The 19,626-nt window shown below is 41.2% G+C and overlaps 1 protein-coding gene across 1 annotated transcript in view; it reads right to left on the bottom strand.

Moving 5' to 3' along the window:
* The window catches only part of cacna2d3a (calcium channel, voltage-dependent, alpha 2/delta subunit 3a), a 210,801-nt gene that overhangs the window by 156,477 nt on the left and 34,698 nt on the right, over positions 1-19,626 (bottom strand). The window contains exon 3 of the mRNA XM_060881760.1: positions 15,134-15,250. Coding sequence (XP_060737743.1) covers positions 15,134-15,250 — 117 coding nt within the window. The remainder of the gene's footprint in view (positions 1-15,133; positions 15,251-19,626) is intronic.

Consider the following 19,626-nt stretch of genomic DNA (forward strand, 5'->3'; position numbering starts at 1 on the left):
TAATTTTAGAGCTGTATGAAAGTGACATACAGCATCTATATTCTATTGGTTTCCATTCCCACTTCTGAGAACTTCTGAGGACATTTTATTTTTGTTCTATTTTATTTTGTACACCAGCATGAAGCCTTTCAAGTTGGGTCAGGTGAATTAGAGCTTGGAAAAATGCAAAACTGCAGTTTTGGAACTCACTGCCTTTAATAATAAATACCAAAACTGGAAAAAGTCAAGATGAGTGATTCATATTTAAATATTGTGGAACTTTTTCTAAACTCACACAGCAACATTAATGTGTTTAGAGATCAGCTGAGCACTCACTGTTATTATTATCTTTTAAATGGCATAGAGAGCATAAAACCGTAGTGAAGGTTAAATTGTAAAAACTGCTATTAAAATACACTTTATTACTTTGTAAAGGACATTATGCTTTAAAACTGAAAAGTCCTTGGGCAAAATGAGATGATCTTTAAGCATAATGTTCTTTTTTAATAGTCAAACCTTTGTTCGATTTTACATCTTACTAGAATAATTGACATACTTTGACATCTCTTTTAATAATACAAGCAGGTTACTGAATAATAATATTTAATTATTGTTTGTATGAGAGAAAGAGAGATGGAGGCAATCAGGATTGGAATCGGGGCAAAATATGCTTGAATTAATGATAAAAATTTATTATTTTATTTATTTTTATATATTACTTAAATATTATATTACTTACATTTATATTATTAAATGTCTGTATACTAACTTGATGGATGGATGTGTGGTTGGATGGATGAATAGATGGATGGATGTAAGGGTGGATGGATGGATGGATGGATGGATGGATAGCTGGATGGTAAAAATAGATAGATGTTTGGATGGATGGAGGGACGGATGGATGTGTGGCTGGATGGATGAATGGATGGATGGATGGATGGATAAATGGATGGATGGATGGATGGATGGATGGATATGTGGCTGAATGGATGGATGGATGGATGGATGGATGGATGGATGGATGGATGGTGGTAAAAAAATAGATGTGCGGATGGATGTATAGATGGATGGATGGATGGATGGATGGATGTGTGGCTGGCTGGATAGATGAATAAATGGATGGATGGATGGATGGATGGATGGATGGATATGTGGCTGGATGGATGGATGGATGGATGGATGGATAGATGGATGTTGGGCTGGATGGATAGATGGATGGATGAATGGATGGATGGATAGATGTGTGGATGGATGGATGGATGGATGGATGGATGGATGGATGGATGGATGGAATTAATGGATGGTAAAAAAAATAGATGTGTGGATGGATGTATATATGGATGGATGGATGTGTGGCTGGCTAAATAGATAAATGGATGAAGGGATGGATGGATGGAGGGATGGATGGATGCATGGATGGATGGATATGTGGCTGGATGGGTGGATGGATGGATGTTGAGCTGGATTAATGCATGGATGAACTATGTGACAAAATTGCCCAAAATGCAGTATTGAGTTTCAGTTGAGTGAGAAAGCTTCCAATCAACAACCATTCAGAAAACAATATATTTCAGAAATGTATCATTCAGATACAAAGGAACATTGCAAAATAAAAATATTTACTTCTTTCTTAATAGAAATAAATGCTTCAAATATCCAGCAATTTTCTAGAACAAGAGTATTACAAACTTAATACGAGTAAACATCTATGATTGAGTATAAATCTTATAAATAAGATCATTTGGATTATAATCACTTACTAAGATGTTTTTTTTCTTTTGCAGGAGACTACCAAACACTTCTACACTATAAATTGCTCTGGGTAAATGTAGTTGTTATAGAGCATGTTGTGCTAACTGCATTCATTACTGCAAACTGCAAATTCTAGTGCCTAGCCATGCAAAGTGTCACTTAGCTTTGTGATACAATCGCTAACCCCATTTTTCTGATATCACTGTGTATACTTCCAAACCTATACACAAACCTATACACAGATTGCTCATCAATCCTGCCATGTGGTAATCGCCAGTTTTCTACACTGATCACTGTGCTTTATTGATTGCTACTGTAGCTCCTGCCGAATGAAGGCACTCAACATGATGATAATGTACTTTTGTGTGAGTGTATACATGTGTGGATGAACAATGACTCTCCTCTTAGTGACACAAAAACACACACTCAAACAGCAGTAATCAATAAACACTTAACTTACAGCTCTCCTATCCTCCTATCTCATATGAAGGCATCATGTCTTTAGCACAAACCATTTGCCGATAATTAAAAACCTTAAAACCTCTCTGTCATGCTGTATAAACAGTAAGGCATTAGGTTTTGTAGTACAAATACATGGATAGATGTTCTATTTAAATCTGCTATTCTTTGTAATGTAGGATTTATCAGCCTCAAGCTATTCCTGGTCATCTAAAGCAAAAAGAGTCATGACCACATGCCCAAATGCACTGTGGCTGCAGAATTGTATTGTCCCATGGTTTTTTGTTTTGCGTGTGTGTGTGTGCTTGCTTGGATTCGCAATCCATTAATCCACTGTAAAGGTCTTCAAGTCAAAATCTTTTCAACAAAATAATATTAGTTAAATAAACATAATTAGGAATAAAATATATATAAAATATATAAAAGAGTAAATAATCAGTGACAGGATGGTGTGAGATACTGTTACCACCCTTAAGCTGATTATTTCACCATAACAGCACATCCTAAAGCAGAGCTGTCCAAACCTTTATCAAAGAAAGCCAGATTAAACAACCCCCCTCTTGCTCACTCTTTCATTCAATGTATCTACTGTATATCTACCTACATGCCTATACACAAGCTTGGTACATTCAAATCAGGTGAATGGTGTAGAAATAATTAGACAAACTTACATGAATCATGAATCCAGGACTCAATTTAAAAAATTCACACATGGTTTACATGCTTAATGGTTTCCATTTTAACTTTGTATTTTTTGTCTGTAGCCATGAATAAAGTTTGTTTTACATATAAAAAAACAGGCTCTTGAATTTTAGCTGACTGTATTAACTACACCAGGTTACGTATGTAACCCGGTTTCCTGAGAAGGGAATGAGACGCTGCGTCAGTGCTGACGCTATGGAGAACGCTTCTGTGAGGAAGTAGTGCCTGAAGCTCTGTGTGCACACACGCCATTTTAATGGCTCGGGAAGGACACGTGACGGAGTGATTATGCGCCAGCAAGTCCATATAAGGGCATCTACGTCACACTACTCCAGCTTCTACTTGTCTGAAGGAAGCGCGAGAGGATGCCCGGGGCGTGGCCAGCGACGCAGCGTCTCGTTCCCTTCTCAGGGAAACAGGTTACATATGTAACCTGGTGTAGTTCCCTTTCGAGGGAACTCGACGCTGCGTCAGTGCTGACGCTATGGAAACGCCAATAGCCACGTCGCCACGTCGCCACGCACGAGCAGACTGGGAACAGACCATCAAGGCCCTGCAGGACCTGGGACCCTGGAGTAGGGTCCAAGGCCAGTTTATAGAACCAGATAAAGGTGTGCGGAGAGGACCAACCTGCCGCAACACAAACATTTTCAAAGGGAACACCCCTGGCCAGGGCACTGGAAGAGGCAATACCCCTAGCGGAGTTAGCCCTGATGCCGAGAGGCGAGGCAAGACCGCGCACCTCATAGGCCTGAGCTAATGGCCTCCACTACCCAGTACACCAGGCGCTGCTTGGAAACCGGATTACCCTTATTCCGGCCCAAGACAGACAAAAAAGGCGGAGGAGTTACTCCATGAGCTAGAGCGGTGGACATAAGTCCTCAAGGCCCTCAGTGGGCAAAGCAAATGCAGCCTCTCCTGTTCCGCCGACTCATGGGGCGGGAGACAGTAGGCCAGCAGTATGACTGGACAGCCAGCCATCCTGGGCACCTTAGAGACATATCCTGCCCCAGGGTGCAGAATAGCTTTAGCCATGCCAGGGGAAAATTCTAGGCAGGCGGGGGCGATCGACAAAGCCAAGGCTAGGAGCAGAGGCCAAGGCTAGGAGCAGAGCCAACTTTAGGGTCAGAAACTTCTCAGAGGCTGACTCCATGGGCTCAAAGAGGGCTTCCAGCAGCCCCTCCAGGACCACAGAGAGGTCCCAGAAGAAGGGCGCAGTCTGCAGGAAGGCCTCAGAAAGCGAGAGAGACCAGAGGGTGCCTACCCAAGGAGGCCCCAAGGACAGGCTCATGGTTCGCAGCGATGGTGGCCAAGTACACCTTCAAAGTAGAGGGGGACAGGCCCCGAGAAAAGCAAGACTGCAGGAACTCCAGCACTGTACCGACAAGGCAGTGAACTGGATCCTGACAGTGTTCATCGTACCAAAGGCGAAAAAGCCTCCACTTCAGAGCATATAGCTTCCTAGTGGAGGGAGCCCTAGCATACAGTAGAGTCTTGGTCACCTCAGATGAGAAGCCTGCCTCTAGGGACTAGTCCCCCTTGTGGGCCAGACCCGAAGCTTCCACATCCTGGGGCAGGGGTATAGGATTGCCCCCTGCGACTGAGAGAGGAGATCCTCCCTAATGGGAACCTCCTATGGAGTGCCTTTTATTAGGGAGGCTAGGACCGTGAATCAACTCGAGAGGGCCAACGAGGGGCAACTAGGAGAAGGCTAACCCGGTCGTGGCACACTCTGGCTAGGACTTGTGGGAGTAGAGTTACCGGGGGAGGCATACAGACGGAGCCTCAGCCACGCCCATACCAAATCCGCTCCACCACGTGGGGGTGGAGACGTCACTCCCTGGGCCACAGCACCTGCCTCGAACAGGAAGTCTGCCTCCCTATTTACATGCCCTGGGATGAAAATCGCTCTCAGTGAAAGGAACCTGGTCTCTGCCCAGAGCAGAATCTGCTGTGCCAACCTGAAATGGGGCACAAACGCAGACCGCCCTGATGATTGATATGGGGAACCACCGCAGTGCTGTCTGTCCGCACTACGGCGTGGCAGCCCTTGAGGTGTGGAAGGAAGTGTTAGAAACACAGCCCTCATCTCCAGGCAGTTTATGTGCCACGAGAGATAAGGGCCCTCCCATAGACCCTGGGCAGGCGGCCATCCTAGGCCGCTCCCCAGCCCGAAAGCGAGGCGTCCGTTAAAAGAGTCCTGCGATGGTGACACGCCCCTAGAGTGGGACCGAAGGCCAGAAACCGGGGTCTTACCACATAAGAAGGGTACGAAGCCGACAGCACGTAACCCTTATAACCTTCAGGGGATGTCTGCGAGGATGAAAGCCCGCACCTCTGAGCCAGAGCTGAAATGGCCTCATGTCAAGCAGATCCAAAGGGATAACGTTGGCTGCTTCCAACATGAGGCCGAGCACCCTCTGTGCCTCGGCGACAGAGAGACCTTGGCCTAGCCAAATAGCTTTCACCGCTGGCAAGATTGAAGCCACCCAAGCGGGAGACAGATGTGCCCCGCATCTTGTGGGAGTCCCAAACTAGCCCCAAAAAGGTGGTTCTCTGAAAAGGAGAAAGTACACACTTATCTGGGTCCAACCTGAGGCCTAGAGACCTCATATGGGCAAGCACAGAATCTCAATGACTGGCCGCCATAGCCTTCGACTGGGCCAGAACGAGGCAGTCATCCAGGCAATTCAGTACACGGATGCCCCGGAGACACAACGGTGCCAGGGCAGCGTCCATGCACCTTGTTAATGTCGATCGTCACAAATCAATCTTTGGACCTGATCTGAGACACGATAACCTTGAGCATGAGCATCTCGAGCTTGTATGTCTGCAGAGTAGGTCAGAGCCCGAAGGTCCAAAATCGGACACAGCCCCCATCCTTCTTGGGGACAACAAAATATCGGCTGTAGAAGCCGGAGTCCCGCTCTGGGAAGGGAAAATGCTCTAAGGCCCCTTTCCCTTTCAATGAGAGACGTTCCTCTTGGAGGAACACTGCCTGGTGCCTGTCAACAGTCGTGGGTAGTACACCTTTGAAGCGCGGAGGACAGGAGGAGAACCGGATGCTGTAGCCTTTTCCTACGGTATCCAGGACCCACTGAGACACACCTGGCAGAAGTTTCCATGCTGCCTGGCTCTCTGATAGTGGTGTCAACCTCGCGCAGACCTCCCGAGTGCCCTGAAACTGGCAGGTGCCAACTCAGGGAGCTCCGTGCAGGGAAGAGGAGCAGGCACAGACCCTACTGCTCCCCGAAACGCCGGAGGCAGCAGGGCAGGCAGTAGAGGGAGCCTTCCTGAATAGGATGCTCCTAGGAACCCCAGCCCTCACGCATCAGGGCTCCTTTGTAGCCCGCCTGGCCGAGATGACGGATCTAAGGTCCCCTCTCACCTGACGGGACTGGGCCTGGGCAATGCCGACCGGCCTCCCTAGTCTTAGACGGGGGGCACGGGTAGCCACACTAACCCTTTTTACTGCCCTGAGTGGGCTAGTAGAGGGTTGGGTGCGGCTGGAAGATGGCCCAGGCTGCTCGCCGCGGCAGGGGAGAAACTCTCTGAACACTGCCGACTGGCGTTTTGCCTCCTGAGGCCTGCCTACGACAGTACTCACTGTCTTGCCAAACAAGCCCTGAAGTGAAAGCGGGGCGTCTAGGAGAGAGATTTATCCTCATCTTTGATGTCAGTTAAAGTGAGCCACAGGTGCCTCTCCGTGGCAACCAGTGCAGCCACGGCCTATGGCCTATGGAGCGGGCCGTCTGCTTTGTGGCACGGAGCGCAATGTCAGTGGCTCGGTGGAGCTCAGACACCACCTGAGGTTCCAATCCCTCGCCACCGTCGAGGTCTGAAATCAGGTCAGCTTGGTAGGCCTGCAAAACCACCATGGTGTGCAGGGCCACACATGCTTGGCCTGCTGCCGCGTAGGCCTTACCCACAAGGGCTGAAGTGGTTCTACATTGCTTGGATGGAAGGGCAGGCTTCCTCCATTTGGTTGATGTAGGTGAGAGATAGCCCGCAAGCGTCTCTTCAATCCTAGGCATCGCCCCATACCCATGGTTTTCAAGCCCTATAATGGCCAAAAAGTCAGACATGGCAGGGGAAAAAACACGTGCTGAAAATTGACTTTTCCACGACCTCGACACCTCAGTATGGAGGTCTGTGAAAAATGGCAGCCGCATGCGTGAAGATGGCCTATGGCCTGAACTCAGAAAGTGGCCGTCTAGTTTAGAATGGATGACACCAACTTCCTCTTCCGGCCAATCTAATTTTAATCTAGACACAGCGCACGTCACCACCTCGAGGAGCTCCTCAAACGCCGCTGATTTTGTCGGCTGTTCGGAGGGGGGAAGCTCCTCCACGCCCATGTCGAGCTCTTCAGAGCTCGACGCGGAAAGCAGCATGCTAACTTCCGGGTCGGGAGAAAGCGCAGAGCAAGGTCCTTAAAATGGTCCATTTCTTAAAATGCTTAGATTGCAACATATTGTTCCTCTCTCTTTTTAGACAGAACAAACAATTGACACACATACACAGAGCGCTTCCTGAAGACAAAGAAGCTAGAGTAGTGTGACGTAGATGCCCTTATATGGACTTGCTGGCGTGTAATCACTCCGTCACGCGTCCTTCCCGAGCCATTAAAATGGCGTGTGTACACACAGAGCTTCAGGCACAACTTCCTCACAGAAGCGTTCCCCATAGCGTCAGCACTGACGCAGCATCTCGTTCCCTCGAAAGGGAACTTACTTTTCTGGCACTGTCGTTGGTCCCTGTCTTCATTTTGTTTCTTTGATTAGACAGCAATTTGGCAGTGATTACAGTTTTATTCATTAATGTATATACTTATTAAGCATGTGTAGCTATGGTTGATGACCAGTACACCCATGTGTGGTTAATTTAATCCCCACTTGCTGTTGAAGTAACCTCCCCTCCCCAAAGAAGATTTTCCACTAGATTTCAGAGTGTGAAGTATGTCAGTGGGGATTTGCACATTCAGCCAAAAGAGCATTAGTGAGTTCAGGCACTGATGTCAGGGTAAGGGAGTCTGGGTTGCATTCTGCGTGCCAATTCATCCCAAAGGTGTTCAATGGGGTTCTTACACCAAACAATTCTGTCTTCTAACTGACATTATCAGGGTGCAACAAAGTATAGAGGTCTAGAGGTAATGTGTAACGTGTAAATTATGTTGTTTTTATGGTATTATCTGAAATTTACTACTGACACACACTTGAATATATCTCAAGTGCCTAGAATGTGAATCAGCATCTCCAAGACTAAAGTCCAAATATAAAGGGATTATATTTTACAGTTGGATTAAGAAAGTCTGGGGATTGCCCAGGAGGGGCAGAAATCTGTAGGCAGGGAAAAGGAAGTCTGCACTGACCTTCTCAAGCATGGAAGCTATCACTAGTAATAGTGAGGGGAAAATGAATGAATGAACAAATGACTGATAACTCTTATTAGGAAACGCTGACATATTACTACAGCATGAGTTATTTTTCCCTTGATATTAGTGATATTTAATACATTCATTCAGTAATGCTTATTTGTGGTCAGTTATTCTGATTGGATGGTAATGATTCATTACAAAACAATGATTTGGTTCTCACTCAGGCACATGATGTAAGCATAATTGCTGTTTCAGGTCTAATAGGTTGTAGTTATACATTAATAATACAGGATCAGTCTTATCTGAAAATTACATGTAGTGTAAAGTGTTTCTTTTATAATGCTGGCTACATGAAGAAATGTGTAAATGAGTTAAGTATGAAAGTTAATTGGTGGAGTAAGATGTGAGCAAGTGAATGAATATTCCAGTATGCTGATCCATCCAGGCGTTACTAATAGAAAATTATTCTGAATGCTTGTTCTTGTTGCTTGTTTGCTTCAGAATACATGGGGAAGAGGTGATGTATTAAAGCCAAACACTAATGTAAATGAATTTGTTGCAATTAATTATCTTTAGAACATTAAACAAGCTATAAAGTAGTATTGAATTCATGTTCATATATTATTTATATAAGCATTTAAACTAATGCATCAGTGTTGATGCAGAAGCCTACATGTTGTTAGTGCATTGTGTAAGTAATAACACACAACAGACCATGCTTTTATATTAAAATAATACAAGCAATGACGTGTGAGGTAATGTGGATTATTGTCAGAAAAAGAGAGAGTCAGTGCTACAAGGGTGAAAGTGCAGGACAACTTTTCTGTATTAATTCAAAACAAAAGTAAAGCCAATAGGGCAAAGATAAAAGGCAAGTTAAACAGGCTACGGTCAAGCTAGGTGAAAGAGGGCTACAAGGGCTTGACTGGTCCCACCATCTCTCAGGGTAAGAGGTAGGTATACAGCAAGACTCTTTTCTGTTCTGACACCAAAGTGGTGGAATGAGCTTCCCCTAGATGTCAGAACAGCTGAGTCACTCGCTATCCTTTAATTTGGTTCGGTTATGGTTTGTTTTATTTGTATATTTAAAAAAAAAAACCTGAACAACCCTGAGTTTTAGGTTGATGGTGTCCTAATCTGTAAACTAGTGAACCAATGTTAATGTATTCATCGACAGAGACTTAAAAGCACTTTTGTACATCGCTCCGGAAAAGACTGTATGCCAAATGCCTCAAAGGTAAATGTAAATGCAATTACAGGTTTGGAAACAGACTGTGGTAAAAATGCAAAATATTAAGCAGACAACACTAGGTTACAATGAACAGAAGGATTAGTAACATCACAATTTTAACAAAACAGAGCATTTACAGTACTTCATAATAAACAAGACAGGGGAGAAGACAGGACAAAACAAACAAAAAGCACACGGCTGCAATACAAACAGAAGCGGAAGTATAATTGAGCGCTGTCACGAGTAGGAGATTCGTGACCTTTTCTTTTTGCATAATTACCTGGTCTGGAGTGTGTTATTTGTATATATTACAGTGATTTGCAAATGATAACAATGTTTAGGTTATTTAAAATGAGAAACTGGGAAATATAAACATGTCTGTCTTGAAATTGTCTTTTTTTGTGCTTGATAACTTTAGAAAGAATTGTGACTGTTAGAAAGAGCTCACAGCAGTGACCCCTTCACTGTATCTAATTCTCCATTAAACAACAATATATTTTCTTTAAATACTCTTAGATTATGTGACGGATTTGCCATACAAGTCATTGTGTGTGAACTGTTGCTAAAGAAACAGTAATATATTTCACCATTTTACATCCAAAGCTACTTCTAACCAATCAGATAAGAGTATTCAACACTATTTTTCTACAATTATGCAATTCTGTAGAATTCCCAATTCTAATTGGCCAGAATATGTTTTCTTTTCTATAGCAACATTTTTGACAATAGTGCTGTCCTCAAATGACACGTATAAATGAATCTGTTGTTCTAATGGATGATTGTTTCTGTAACAACAAATTAAACAAGTAATTGCATTTTTTTTTTTTTTTTTTGGAAAAACTTTGCTTTAGCATTTTTGGAAACAGAATTTAGTGGCAACTTGTTCCATAACATCACATGTAAATACAAAAGACTTAAAATTGTACGTAAATAAAGAATTCAAAAGTATGCATGGTTCTTTTATTAAAATATGATCCAGCAATTGTTTTTATCGGAAAATCAAACCTATTGATCTTCCAATAGCATACACACACTTGATTTAAAAAACAGGATTCATAAATATGCACACAACCAACCTAACTACTCACTGCCACAATACATCAAACACCTACATGTTTCAAACTACTTTAATTATAACATACATCTTGCTAACATTCTCTCATACTGTCAGTCTGTTCATGCACGCACACATACAAGGAGTGAGTGAAAAAATACCTTATTCTACCAGGAGTATTTAACAACTGGTGGGTTACATTACCTGAGGCCATTTAAGCACTTACACACAGCTCATGAATTAAACATAGAGTAACATCAAATGCTGTCTTTACACAACCTGATACAGAGAGGCGAAGAATTGAACTCAATGAGTAATGCTAAGAAGAAACCCATTTTTGATTAAGGTTTTTTTGTATTAAAGACATTCCTGTCCATTTCACTGTACGCACAATCTTGAAATTAATTGTACATTATAAGGCATTTTATTCAAATCTATTTTATAGTCTATTTGTATTTGGAAAATATTAAAATTCATTCTAAATTAATATCTAATCAATAATAATTTAATATCTAATCAATGGATTATCTGATCAAATTAAAAGTGCACATTTTAAACCTGTCAAACTTTGAATGATTATTACATTTTTTTTAATGAGGAACAATTCATTTAGAATTAATTTAGAAACCATCAGTTTCATGCTACACATATGTTTAGATACAATTTATAAATACACTGTTCACATCTGTCAGATGAATCAAATGTCTTGAATCCATTTTGTAAAAGCTTGTAAAATGGTTGTTGTTGTTTTTTATTTCATACACGTATATGATGATGGGTTTATTCTCATAGCCCTGGTTAACATAATATTTGTGTTAATGGTTTACATTATGCATATGTTCTGTTCCCTTGTCTGTTGTATATTTAGTGCTGCGACTCTGTTAAGTTTATGTGCATGTTTGTTTCTTTGCTTATGAATGCTTTATGTTCTTAAGTTTATGTTCTTGTGCCCGGTTTGTTTACTTTTTTCCTCAATAAAACACCTTGCTAGTTTTACTCCTGCATTTTGGTCTACTCTGTAAGGCAGCAGTGGCCTCCTGTATTGACGGTTAAATATTTTAAGCTGCAAATAAATTATACATAACACATTACACTGCTCATCCTGCAGCCAATATTCCTTTTTGATTAATATATTTAAAGGTTCTGCATTAATTACTGTGAGGGTATCAGTATAATTTGAGTAACATCATCGAAATGCTCCTTTTAGGCTCCACTTCCCACTGACAGATTCCAGAAACATCTCATAAACCAGTAGAAGAAACTACACCAGCCTATGTATGCAACCCGGTTCCAACAAGAACAAGATGCAGCATCATGGGTATGGGAATGCTCCTTGCGGAAGCGGTGTCTGAAGCTCTGTGTGAAATCACGCCAATCTATTGGCTAATTAGGTCATGTGACAAAGCAAAGCACACCAGCACACCAGCAAGACCATAAAAGGGCATCCAAAGAAGTGGCCTAATGGTTAGAGAGACTGACTCCTAACCCTAAGATTGTGGGTTTGAGTCTCGTGCCGGCCACGACTGAGGTGCCCTTGAGCAAGGCACCAAACAACCCCCAACTGCTCCCCGGGTGCCGCTATGGGAACAGCAATACCAATGCCACCATACATCAGGAGATGTCTTTCCCAGAGGTCATGAAAGGGCACAAACCTTTTTAGCCCTGTGAAACCCAGGACCCAGGGGTAGTGTCTAGGTCAAGGTTATATAACCTGATAAGGAGAGGACGAACCCACTGCAGGACAAATCTCCTGAATGGAATGTACCTAGCCAGACTACTGGATAAGGCGATACACTCAGTGGAGCCAGCCGAACGACCAGCTAATAGCAGAGCCATTACCAGGGTCCCGGGCAGAGCAATTTCCAGTGTCAGAAACTCCTTTGGCTCAAAGGGGGCTTAGAGCAGCTCCTCCAGGTCTACTGATAGGTCCTAGGAGGGGAGACACGATGTGCAGAAAAGACTCAGCTGTATCAGCAGAGCAGTGAACTAGATCCTGACAATGGCGATTACACTAGAGGCAAAAGTTTGAAAATCGCTCTCAGCAAGAGAAATCCAGCCTCTACCTAGGGCAAGATCTGGTGCCCCAACCTTGACACAGGACGTGAGCACAGAGTGCCATAATGATTGATGTAGGGAATCACCAAAGGTAGCCCCTGAGTTTAAGGAGGAAGTGTTTCAGCAGTAGAAACTAAGCCATGGTCTTCAGGCCTTCTGTGTGCCATAAATGACAGGAGTTCTCCCAAATGCCATGGGCAGGGTGGCTGTCTTGGACTTTTTCCCAACCCGAGAGGGAGGTGGTTGTTGGAAGAGCCTTGTGATGATAACATGCCCTATGAGTGAGATCCGAGGTAAGAACCGGGGTCTATCCACATAAGAAGGGTATGAAGTCTGGGATGGATAACCCTTGTGAACTTTGTGGGGTTGAAAAGAAAAATCCTTGCTCCTGAGCCAGAGTTGAAATGGTCTCATGTGTAGCAGACCCCAGGTTTGAGCGCTACTACCAGGAGCCGAGCACTTTCTGCGCAGCAGGGAGGCATTGGCCTAGCTGGATGTCCTTTATGACAGAAAGGATGGAATCCCCATTTAGGTGGCTGATGTGCCCACATCGTGGCTAAATCTCAAACTATCCCAAAGAAGGTGGCTCTCTGAGAAAGCACACACATCCCTGGGTTGAGCCTGAGGCCTAGGGACCTCATGTGTGCAAGCATGGCATCTCAGAACACAGAACAACTCAGTGCGTGGTTGCGACATCCCACGATTGAGCTAAGATGAACCTGTCATCTGGATAATTGAGTACATGGAGTCTAGGCCTAAAGGGAGAACCCAGCACTAGTACACTTTTCCCCAAAAGTGAACATGGCGAGACTCCTGTGCTCTGGCAAGACACCTATGTGAAGATTAGCATCCTTCAGAATTATTGTCACAAACCATTCCTCGGACCTGATTTGCGACACAATTACCTGTAATGTTAATGTTTAAAACTTGTACATTCCAGTGTACAATTAGGAGCACATGCAAAGAATTAGCTGCAGCTGCCAACTGTAATGCCAGAGTATCAACCTGGGAGGGAAATATGCTCTACAGCTCCTTCCTCAGATGCAAGAAAAGTTCTTCCTTGAGGATCAAGGTTTGGTCTGTGCTAACAACAGTGGGCAGCACAACCCGAAAGGAGAAGGACTGGAGGAAAACTGGATTCTGTAGCCTTTTCCCACATTATCCAGAACCTTCTGTGATACAGCCTTCCAAAGATATAAAAGATATAATAAAATATTTCCAAAAATGTGAGTGGTGTACTCACTTCTGTGAGATACTGTATATCTTCTTTTCCCCTGGTCTTAGACGCTAAGACAGACAATAGACACTAACATACACAGAGTGCATCCCGAAGATAAAGAAGCCGGAGTAATGTGACATAGATGCCATTTTATGTTCTTGCTGGCATGCTCCGCTTCGTCACAGGACCTCCTTAGCCAACAGATTGCCATGTTTTCACACAGAGCTTCAGACACCGCTTCCACAAGAAGCATTCCCATAGCGTCAGCCATGATGCAGCATCAAGTTCCCTCAAAAGTAAACTTTAAAAATAAAGAATAGCCTCATATACATGAGTAAAAGCACTATAGTCTATATAGTGACTAATACACATTGACCTACAAACCCCTCCAAATTGACTTAATGGTATTTTTTTATGTTAGTCACAGTTCACTTAGGTCCTTATCTCAACATCCATAGTGGAGTGGTGAGTCTTTTACTAAGCAATTACTAAATCATTTTTATTGTATACTATGCACTATATTCTCAAGCCATACATTATCAAGCGCCTGGTTGTTTTTTGGATAATAATATCTCAACTTCAACAACCAGGGCAACGCTAGCAGATTTTGCTGAAAAATCTTTGTCAATTTGAGGAAAATTACTTAATTGAAATTGATTGAAAATAGGCCTTTTAATTTTGATGGAATTCATTATTGTATCAATAGAATAATTTAAAACAAAAATGTAGATTGTATCAGCAGATGAAGTGAAAATATACTACACACTTTAAATTTACACCTCACCCCAATATTGTGCTCTTCCTCCCTTTACTTTTCCCTGTGGAAACCTCGACTCACAGGCAGACGATAATTGATAATTCTACATTGTAGCTGAGGACTGAGGAGAAGGAACTACCAGGCTAATAATTATCGTTATGTTAATGAACTTTATGTGACTTTGTATTTTGTTTATTAGGGACATTACAAGTGATAAAAGAATGCTTGCTTAGCTCTTCTAATTGCCACAAACATCATATTCAACATCAGTGAAAGCTGTTTGTTGTTTTAGGGGACTGGTTGAGGATATAAATAAATAAATACTACTTAAAACATTGGGCCCAATTTGGATAATTTTAAAAGATTTGAAGAGCTTTTGCAAAATTGTCGGTGGTCCTATGCCCCAGTTATGATCAAACTCTAGAAATGCCCCCATTCAACACTAATGTTTTGTACGCGATAGATAGATAGATGATAGATAGATAGATAGATAGATAGATAGATAGATAGATAGATAGATAGATAGATAGATAGATAGATAGACCCACCTTCATAGCATCTGCTTTTTTACGGAACATCTCCTCCATGTTTTCTGCCAGTTGCTTCACAAGTTTGAGGCCATCAATTTCCTCGACCCGTACTGAACGCTCAAACTCTTTGTATTTCTGAAACAGGTACAGAAAAGTACGGAAAAGCCATCAAACTGACATAGTGGCATCAAAGATTATTTACAACGAGGAAAACAGTTGATATGTTTATCTGATAATTACTCGGTGCTTTGTGTAATGAGATCCAACAAGTTTGGGAGGAAAAGGTCCTGAAAGTAACAGACTTGGTATATAACTGAATATTAATACATCATACAAATTTAACAGATAATGTGTTTAGTTTGCCAGAAGATTTCACAGAGTATGTGGGTGAAACTAATTGGGCATTTTTCCAAACTTTCTAATAAATTTAGTTATATCTAATTACAAAAAGTAAAAAATAGTATAATAAAAAGAAATAGTTTAATTTAATGCTTTGCAACCCAAACCACTAAGGATGCTGTAAAGACATTGCAATGTGCCACACATTTGTAATAACGAGCATAGTCTTGGTTTGGTCTGCGAGCTTTATATCTGGCTCATACCCGCAAGAGAGAAAAAGCTCCAACTTTTTTGTTACCCTGTGCATAAAAAGAATTGTGTACGTCCAGATGCATCTGTATCTAAAACAGAACTAAGTAAAGCATAATTACTTTCGATTGAAATATTATATATATGCCTATATGTTCAAATGGGTCATTGCCCTTTTTTAGTGAATTTCATCTCAAGGTATCTTCCTCATACTGTATCATCTCATGTCTATTCTAAAAGAATTTAATTGAAATAAAAATGAACTGAATTGGTACAGTATATCACTGTAAATACAGTCATGATATAGAAATAAATAAAGTCACCGCTATTAAATATTGTATTATTATATATTATTAGTAGTAGTTGTAGTAGTAGAATTGTATGGGAGGTTCAAGTAAAGAGTTATGCATTGTGTAGCATTGGATTAAGGGTAGCACTGGAATTAAGGTTAGCATCCCATTTTCAGATTTATTTTAACGGCACAACACATTTACTATTTCATAAAACCAAATGTTTTCTTTCTATTAAAAAAAATTTATATATATATATATATATATATATATATATATATATATATATATATATATATATATATATATATATATATATAAAATGAGCCTAATCTCAAGCTTATGAAAATAAACTATGAAATTATTGTGATACCAGTTGACAATTTATCAAGTTCAATATGCATGTTATGTTATGTGTTCAGCAAACTCATAATTCACCAAACTAATCACTGATCCTTTATTCCAAAACAAGACAAAGGAGGATTCCTATTGTTTCTTCTGGATATGTATTGCTTCTGTTTCTTTTTGAAAAGAGATGATTAGCTCACTCTGTGCGACACTGCAACTCCCTGCCTGCCATCCTCAACACACATACACACGCGTGCACACACACACACACACACACACACACACACACACTAAGCAATTATTCCAAATTGTGCATGTATCTGTGTGTCTGTGTGTAGGTTCCCAATTTGAGTTTCCAGACAAGAAGGTAGGAGAGCAAAGAGTGTGAGAAAGAGATAAAATGAAAGAATGAAGAGAAGGAAGACAGGTAGTCTATGTGAAGACTCAGAACAAAGAACAGACGTGCTGATATGGGACATTTGCATTTGCTTCTTAGAAAACAACATCTATCACTGCAATAGACAATGAAAAAGGGAAGTAAAACAAATGAAAGGGAGAGTGACCCTCAATATGTTTCACTCAATACACTATATGCTCCTTTCCTCTTTCTCCTTAACATTCGCTTTATTTTTTCCCATTCTAATCTTCCTTTCCACCCTGCCATTTCTGTACTGCTTAAAAGTTTGGACAGAAGATGAAAAAAAAAAGCTTGAACTGTTACTCTTGACAACCTCTGTGTCCAATCTTGGTGACATATTGATAAATGAGCAGTGAATCAGAAACACAGCCAGTGCCCCTTAGCCAGTCGGGGTGATTAATGGAAGACTGTGTAGCCGATTAGAGAATGAGAAGAGATTGCTTGCTTTTAGTGCAAAATAACCTTAAGACCGTAGCAAAGACTGGAGATAAGTGAAATGAGAATTAAGACTAGATGAACAACAGAAGCTCAACACAGCTCCAGGGAGCAGCAGTCATTGTTTCCTAAAACCAAGATTCCACATTGTGCACATACACCCTGCATTAAATTTAATGGAGTGCAAAAGAGCTCAGAAATCTCTTTGGATACACTCTAAGGTAGAAAGTCGATAAAAGTTATGACACATGAACAAAGACACTCGACCCGGTCTTGAACATCGCTATATCTGGGGAACAATTAACTCCTTAATTAAAATGCTACTCGAATGAGAACACAACAGTAAAAGCACTTGAACAGAGCATGTAAAAGACAGGCACTTTGCTCTTGTCTTGTCACCAAATGTTGCAGAGAGAGAGAGAGAGAGAGAGAGAGAGAGAGAGAGAGAGAGAGAGAGAAAAGAAAGTTTTATGAAGACCTCTAATCGGGAGCCAGAACCAAATCCTTTTTTCCATTTCCCTGTGTTTGAGCTTCCCCTTAACCTCCATATCATCACCAAAGCTTAGCAAATCCACTAACACAGGGTCAGATGCAGCCTTTGGCCCAAGCACAGACTCAGGAGAATAAGGGGGCCATTCCCCTGTGTGTGTGTGTGTGTGTGTGTGTGTGTGTGTGTGTGTGTGTGTGTGTGTGTGTGTGTGTGTGTGTGTGTGTGTGTTTAAGCAAAATCATACAGTACACATTCCTGAAACATCCTCAATATACTGGTGCTCTGTTCATGTATCATGAGACTAAGGCTTAAGGGCTAATCTTCTCTTTCCAGTTAGGACATGCTTCTAAAGTCATATGAGAAACTAGTTGAGGGGATTCAAAAAATACAATAAAATTCCACTATTTCTTTAGTGGAATTTGATTTTATTTTTTTGAATCCCCTCAACTATATATATAGTTATCTATAAATATATAGTTATATATATATATATATATATATATATATATATATATATATATATATATATATATATATATATATATATATATATAGTTATATATAGATAGATAGTTATCACAATCACCCAGTCCTTACAAAAATATTTACTATATTAATTTTTTTAATAAAAGCAGTAGAAATTAAGCATGTTTGATGAGGACTGGGTAATTTGCTCCTTGTAGTAAAGTGAAAAAAGCAAATGTATTAGAATGTATGATTATTCTAAAGTAAATTAAAGTAAAAACACTTGATATTTGGTTGCATATCCCTTGCTTGCAATAACATTAACAGTGACATGACCACAATGTCTTCATTAGTGATGCTTTTCCAGGCTTTTGTCTTGTTTGTTTTAGAGGTCTTCTCCCTTCAGTCCCATTTTCCAAAGTTAAAATAAACGCTTAGTTGGTTTGTCTGGTGATTGACTTAGCCAGTCTAAATCCTTATAATTTTCCTCCAGTGAACTCATTTGTTGAACTACCAGTGTGTTTTTTGCTGCATGACGAAGTTCATCTCAATTAGACTGGATGCATTTCTCAGTAAACTGGAAGATAGAATGTTTCAATACACTTCTGACTTCGTTCTGCTTCTACCATCATGAGTTACATCATCAGTAAAGATTGTTACGTAGTAAAGATGTTTCATGATCCTGCTTTCTTTCATCACTTTGTGGTAATATTTTGGTTTTCAAACCTGTGGGGCTCACCTCTGTATTTCATTGTGAATTCCAATCTGGACTTCCAAATCCTACTGCTTATGAGTGGTTTTAATCGTGTGGCCTCTACATTTCTGCTCTCGAAGTCTTCTACTAATAATGGATTGTGATTCCTCCACCACTGCTTGTGAAGGTTGTTGATGTTTTAAAAATTGTTTTGTTTTTTCTTCACACCTCTCACAATGTTTGCCATCAAATGCTGTTGTTTTCCTTGGTCAACTTGTTCGATGTCTGGTTGTTAGTACACCAGTGGTTTCTTCCTATAATTGATTTCCCTTCTTTTCTCAGCTTCATAATTGCTTGATTTTCTCCAATTGACCGTTCACTGGTCTTCATGTTGGTTTATCCCTTTTAACAACAGCAATATTTACATTGTCAAATGTCAGTCACATGTGTCACATGTGTCACAGTGACATGAGTCACATGTGTCACATGTGTCAAAACACAAATGTCTCAGAGCAAAATCAAAAAAATTGGCCTGGGACTGTATGAATGCATTCACAAACACATGGGCTGTACAATGAATAATGAATGAGGGAATCTTTAGCCCAGTGAGACACAGCCTTAATGCCACAACTTTCAGTTCATTTAACGCACCATTGCCGGCCTGGCTCCCTAAGCCTGATCTCTGAACAGCTGCCACACACACACACACAAATAAACAAACACTCAAATAAACAAACAAAAAGGCAGACAGACAGAGAGACATCAGCTGCTGGATAGACATCA

The sequence above is a fragment of the Tachysurus vachellii genome, chromosome 11 (assembly GCF_030014155.1).
Source record: "Tachysurus vachellii isolate PV-2020 chromosome 11, HZAU_Pvac_v1, whole genome shotgun sequence".
Taxonomy (NCBI): domain Eukaryota; kingdom Metazoa; phylum Chordata; class Actinopteri; order Siluriformes; family Bagridae; genus Tachysurus; species Tachysurus vachellii.